This window comes from Papaver somniferum, chromosome 11 (genome assembly GCF_003573695.1).
Source record: "Papaver somniferum cultivar HN1 chromosome 11, ASM357369v1, whole genome shotgun sequence".
NCBI classification, from domain to species: Eukaryota; Viridiplantae; Streptophyta; class Magnoliopsida; order Ranunculales; family Papaveraceae; genus Papaver; species Papaver somniferum.
This window is the reverse complement of record NC_039368.1, coordinates 52128353-52134352: the sequence shown is the minus strand read 5'-3', so window position 1 is coordinate 52134352 and position 6000 is coordinate 52128353. Positions and strand designations below refer to the sequence as shown.

At 36.8% G+C, this 6000-nt stretch overlaps 1 protein-coding gene across 2 annotated transcripts; it reads left to right on the top strand.

Annotated features, from left to right (window-relative positions):
* Nucleotides 1-1143: 1143 nt before the first annotated feature.
* Nucleotides 1144-5440, top strand: LOC113322349 (dr1-associated corepressor-like). 2 transcript variants are annotated; one of them, XM_026570423.1, is made up of 6 exons: nt 1144-1318; nt 2734-2806; nt 2977-3070; nt 3450-3566; nt 3655-3712; nt 3869-5440. In XM_026570423.1, exons 2-6 carry the CDS (start codon nt 2752-2754, stop codon nt 4310-4312), a joined length of 768 nt encoding a protein of 255 aa, XP_026426208.1. In that variant the 5' UTR covers nt 1144-1318; nt 2734-2751; the 3' UTR covers nt 4313-5440. The 2 variants fall into 2 exon arrangements, with proteins under 2 accessions (XP_026426208.1, XP_026426207.1); XM_026570422.1 differs by having other exon boundaries at nt 1144-1430.
* Nucleotides 5441-6000: the final 560 nt, after the last annotated feature.

Sequence of the window (6000 nt, the reverse complement as noted above, 5' to 3'; positions counted from 1 at the left end):
ATCGAATAATGCTTTATTTATTTTCAAATTGTCAAAATAACGGTCTTGTACTAATCGAGTCACGATGAATACTTCCACCCAAGTTGATACCACCCTAAAATTAAAGTCCACTTAAACCTCCAAAGGGCTTCAGTGATACTCATGCAAAGGACAATGTGAATAACCATTTACTCAGTTTCAACAAAGCTTTCAACTGTTATATATTTATTATCCACAAAATTTATTCAGTTAAGCAATGCAAGTATCAAGTATGTAATGTCAAGAAAAATGTTAAGTTACAAGGAATTACGTGCTTCGGAGTTTAAAACTTATGATCCCCTGGTTTTACTACAATTTGATCAAAGGTTATAAGTGTTCGTCAGACTCACCTCTCAAAAGTAAGATGGATTACATAAAAGATTTTTCAAATCTTATTTTTAAGAATATTATAACCCTAAGGTTCAACAAGTTCTATTTTAAAATCTATAAAAACATATGCATTCGATGTTCCCAGCTCATCTTCAGACCCATTTGGTTGTCTTTTTAATCATCAACTCTATGTCTTTTGAAGCAGGATCCTTTTATCTAAAGTTACACACATAGCTCTGAAAAATGAGATCTTATCTTTCTAGTTGTCTACCGTCCAGATTGCTTTTCTCTTCTACATGACATCATCTTGACCTGATGTGTAGTTATTTTGAATGAAACAAAGATATTAATGACTTGATTTCGCAGACGCCTATTTCTTTCTCGATGTTGAAATCCATTTAATAAATTCGCCAATATCCCTGATAGATTCTTAACTACGAGCAACAACACTTAATTCTACAACCAACAATGCCGGAATTTGGTAACTTTAGTTGAATAATATTTCTTTTGAATTAATATGCTTCTTTCATGTTATAGATGAACCCTAACCCAAAACTTAATTAATATCTTAGAAAGTATTTGTAAAGGATTCCGAAAATGAAGAGTATTTTTCCAGTTCACTCTTTTGCGCGTAGGTGATGAAAATTATTGCCTACTTTAAGTTACGTTCACTCACAGCTGATATGAGTAAACAAACTGACACAATGACGAAGAAAACTACGTCACACGTTTGCATCTTAGCGGTGAAATCGGTCAAATAGCAAAACATGACGACCAAAATTGGTAGCACTCCCATTGGTCTAAATTTCGCGTCAGAGTCCGAAAATAGCGGTTTTCTAGAGAGAGAGAGCGGAAGAAGCAAAGTTCCCTCTGTCTCTCTCTTCCCCTTTCCGTGTGTTTGAAGCAAATTTTCGATCTTCTCTGCAAGTTTCTTCGGATCTAAAGTTAGGGCTTTTCGATTTATTATAAGGTATTCATTGTTAGGGTTTTGATTCAAGTTCGATTGTATGGTTTGATTTTTTTATGGCCTGAAAATTCTTGATTACGCCATGAGGAAAAAGCTTGATACTCGTTTTCCTGCGGTAACTCTCTCTCTTCTCTTCTCCGCGTTTACTTTCAATTTATCTGTGTTTTTTTTGGTATTTAAGAAGTTTTTTTTTTTTTTTCATGAGTCTTCACAATAGGTTATGTTTTTTCTTGGGTTGAATGGTATGATGTGTTTTCCCAGAGATTAGCTTAAATTTTAGGGGAGTTGTGGTGATGGTAAGTTGGGATTTCACACTTCTTATTAGCATGTAGTAGTGCTTGGGTTTTCTTCTGAACATGTTATTTTGGGAATTAGGGTTTTGAATTGGACTATAGTACATTTGTTGGGCCTTATTTTAGAATGTTAGTTTATGGTTAAACTTCCATCACTGCCCATACTTATGTTTTAGTTTTTGAAAACTTTAGGTCATCAGTATCCAAGCTGGATATCCTATATTAAGTCATTAGTGTACTAATTAGGTTTTACACTAAGCAAAAGTTCATAAGCTTCACCTGTTTAAGAGCTTAATTTGTTCCTTCAATAGTTTTTTTTCTGTGACTTTGCCTTGTTTTTTGTATGAGAGCTGAATTTGTTTTTATAGTTTTGTGATAGACCAGGAATAATTATGCATGCACGTCACTATCGTTTACATGTGATTTTGTTAAATGTTTGTGTCTTTTACATCAAGATGTGGGGTAAAATTTTGATCATTGTTATCATTTCGACAGTGAATGAGAGTTTTAAACTAGATTTTTTTACATAGATGTGAGTGATGGAGTTAAAAGAAAGACATTTGTTTCCTACCTCTTATTTTGAGGGTTTGATAAAAAGATGAAACTCAGTTGAAGAAGAAAGACAAATTTTGCATAGATTTCCTAAGTTTTCTGGTATTTTTCTTTTCAATTGATGCACTGCATTTATCAACTAAGTTTTTGTGATTACGTAATTCCTTCAGGTCTAGAGACTAAACAAATGTTAACCTGTCTCCACTTTCTGTGCTCTCCAATCCATGTTATACATGTCTGGTTTTTTGTAAGGAAAAAAGGGTAGATTAGATAGAAACCTCCAGCACTTCTATCTGCAAGGAAAGAGGCATTATGTTTCATGTGCAGTTGGATTCTGATCTCTTATCAGAGCATAAAGGCTCCTCTGTTCTTGTTTTGCTTACTTGTAACTATAGGTTGGCTGCAGACTTCTCATTTCTGCTGATAAGACATCAGCCACCCATTTTAAGATTAACCAAGTGTTTATATTATTATAAGTGTTTGCAGTAACTTTTAGAGAATTTTTTGTTTATATCATTTAGAGAATCTCTCACTGATATCACAAAGTTACCTGACAAAAATTTATTTTTCCAGTCTAGGATTAAGAAGATAATGCAAGCAGATGAGGATGTTGGGAAGATTGCAATGGCTGTGCCGCTCTTAGTCTGTGAGTAGTTGTTACTTGAGCCGTCATTTTGTTGATTACATTTTGTGTCTGGACTGTTCTTAACTTTAACATCCTCACTATCTTCCATTTCAATAAGATATTTATTCACGACTATACTTGCGAAAGAAGATTGAAATTGGATTAAAGAATCCCTTATCGTGTTCTTGCAGCTAAAGCACTGGAATTATTTCTCCAAGATCTCTGTGATAGGACATATGATATCACCCTTCAAAGAGGAGCAAAGACCATGAGTTCATTGCATTTGTAAGTGAAGCATTCATCAGGGTTGAAATTAAATATTAAAAGCTTAGATTTTAATTTCATTGATTGATTGACATGTGTGACATGGTGTACCACTTTCATATGAATATACATCATGTGGAAAAAAAACACAGCTGTGTTACTATCCTCTAACTTTCGGTGGTTAATTCTTGGCTTGATATTCCTTGGCACTCTTTGTTATGGATTTATTTTACTGTCTTATTTCTTTTGCATTAGAATCAACAGCTATGTCTTAATGTTAGGTCCATGAACATCTATTTGGGCGTATGATCTTGTTAAAATGACTTATTTCTTTAAACCTTATAATAGTTGTTACTTATGAGTTACTTTTACTAAAAAAAAATTATTCCTCAAATTTCAGAAAGCAATGTGTTCAAAGTTTCAATGTGTTTGATTTCCTTAAAGAGACTGTCAGCAAGGTCCCAGATTTAGGGGGTTCCGATGCTGCTGGTGATGACAGGCATGTTTCTAGGAGAAGGTTGTAAATTTTCAACCAATATGTTCTCTCTATTTTCTCTTTGTGAAGTATCGAAGTGCCTGATTTTATTTTATCACTGATCTGCCAGGAAAGCTGCAGATGATGAAGACCATGATAGCGATGAAGAGGCAAAGAGAACAAGGATGGTATGTCAAACAGGATTTCAGTTAGTACTGTATTTCATTGGAAATATCTCTGCCTCGCATTCTCTAGCACAAGGAATGTGGAAGCGCTTTCTGTTTGTTTTTTTTCGAAATAAATGATCTTAATGATAGAGATGGTTATTTTAATTTTATTTGCAGCAAGAAGCAGGTCATAGTAGTACAAGTGGCAGAGGAAGGGGAAGGGGGCGTGGAAGAGGTCGGGGCCGAGGTCGAGCAATTGAGAGAGAAAGCACCCACGCTGAGAAATGCGATGATGATCTTGACATGTCTCCTCAAGATGACAAGCAGAAGCTGAATACCAAGAGGCTTGACAATGGGGCTGAGGACGAAGAATCGAGGCAAAGCACTGCACTCGATAGCAGCGGTAACCAAGTGTTGCGGAACTTCGACCTAAATGTGGAGTTGCAGGATGGGCACACCAGTGCACATCCCGTTTCCAGAGAGCTTCCTCCAGAGTTGAAGCACGAAGAATATCCAGGTTGGTCTCTCGCCGATGTGGACAAGATGGCCATTGACCCACTGCAGCTTGCTCAACTGAACCAGAAGATAGGTGAAGATGAGGATTATGATGAAGAAGGATAGAGATAAGGTAATCACGACTCTGTCCCAGGTTTCCAGCACACACAGGTTAGTTGCAATCCCCTGCTCTGATATGCAGAGATGGCCACAGATATTGTCATGTTGATGGGACATACTAGAGTTTAGGAGATCAGAAACAGGAAGGAAGAAAGGAAGACAAGGACCTATCATTTAGGTAACAAGGGGAAACTGTACGTATTATAACCCTCTTGAAAGGCTTATAAGGAAATTGGCAACCTACATCTAGGAAGTGTATTATATGCAGTATACCTCCTCTTACTATTAAAAGAAGTTCTAATTTTCATTATCTTATCTCTCAATGTCACAAATATCGTGGCACTCCTTCTAACTAGGATTTGATTTTATTAGTTGTAAATATCTTTTTAATCTTCTTTTTAGTTGTTACCCAGTAGGGAATGCATTAGCTTTTACAATGGATGCTTCTTGACAGGCATGCTTCCGTAGGGTGATGGCTATATTGTATGCCGGTTTGCTTGGTGTGGTTGTGTTGCACTTTACCCAGCGATGCTCGCTGTTAAATGGGTATTCCTTTTTTTTTTCTCCTCAATGGCACCTAGAGTGTATGCATGTGATAAGGGATTCGATACTTGCTGCCTCGGCTTAGTTAACATGACAATTCTAGGTTTCATGCCATGGGGATGAGCAGAATGTTTCGTGCAGGAGAAAATGTACAAAAATTTGCTCAGAAGATGTCAGAGCATGGATTACAAAGATTTTGGCGTTTCATGTTAGAAGGCTAAGAAATCGGGTCAAGCGGAACATAGGCAAAATTGCAAAGAAGAAGGAAACTTTTAGGTTGCAAAATGAAGTAAGAAACTTTAACGCTGCCCAATGAAGTGCAACACACATACATTTCGTCAGAGGTTGGCAAGTCAAAAGGAGTTCCATTTTATGTACTCCTGGGCAAGACTGTTCTTCATGTCAATTTGGCCCTTGGAACTTCATTAATGTCAGCAAGGTATCAGTTGATGGACCACAGCAGAAGTACCCATACCAGATAAAATCACTGCATTCTTTTGCATTTGTCTTGTAATTTCTAACAATAGTTATACGGCTACCAAGATGACTGAATTCCTGATCCTACTACCATAATTTAAATTTACCATCTCATGTGGAGGCTGCTTTAAAAGGGTTCTTGACTTCCAGTACACCAAACCACACCTTCCACTCCTAGGATGACTTCCAGTACACCAAACAACACATTCCACTCCTGACACGCGAAGGATGACCTGAACCTGCTTATGACTTGCACTCATAAGCAAGGTCACCCGATAATGGTCACTCCAGTCGTTCAACATTAGGGAAGGCAAAAAATGATTATTCAGGAGTCATTCGATGAATGATAATTTGAATATATCCTCTTGGAATAACCATATAGATCCAATAGAATAATTAACTAATCACGGATGAGTCTTGAAAAAAAGGATTCTTTTTTTTGTGGGAATCTGGATATCACTTCACTATCAATCTATATGATGGAACCCTTTCTTCAATTAGAATAGAAAGCGAGGGTTATCCCGTGCCCTGTACAAATTCTAATCGAAAAAATTTGTTCTCTCCTAGGAAGAATTCTTTTTTTGGAGAATAATAAGTTTCTATTGCAATGCGGAAGGAAAAGGGCAATATACGGGACGGGGATAAAGCGTTGTGACCATTGGCTCGATTCGACC

Coding starts and splice junctions, on each gene's coding strand:
- LOC113322349 (XM_026570422.1), top strand. CDS start 1,398: ATGAGGAAAAAGCTTGATACTCGTTTTCCTGCG. Junction 1,431..2,733: donor TTGATACTCGTTTTCCTGCG/GTAACTCTCTCT, acceptor TTATTTTTCCAG/TCTAGGATTAAGAAGATAAT. Junction 3,713..3,868: donor AGGCAAAGAGAACAAGGATG/GTATGTCAAACA, acceptor TTTTATTTGCAG/CAAGAAGCAGGTCATAGTAG.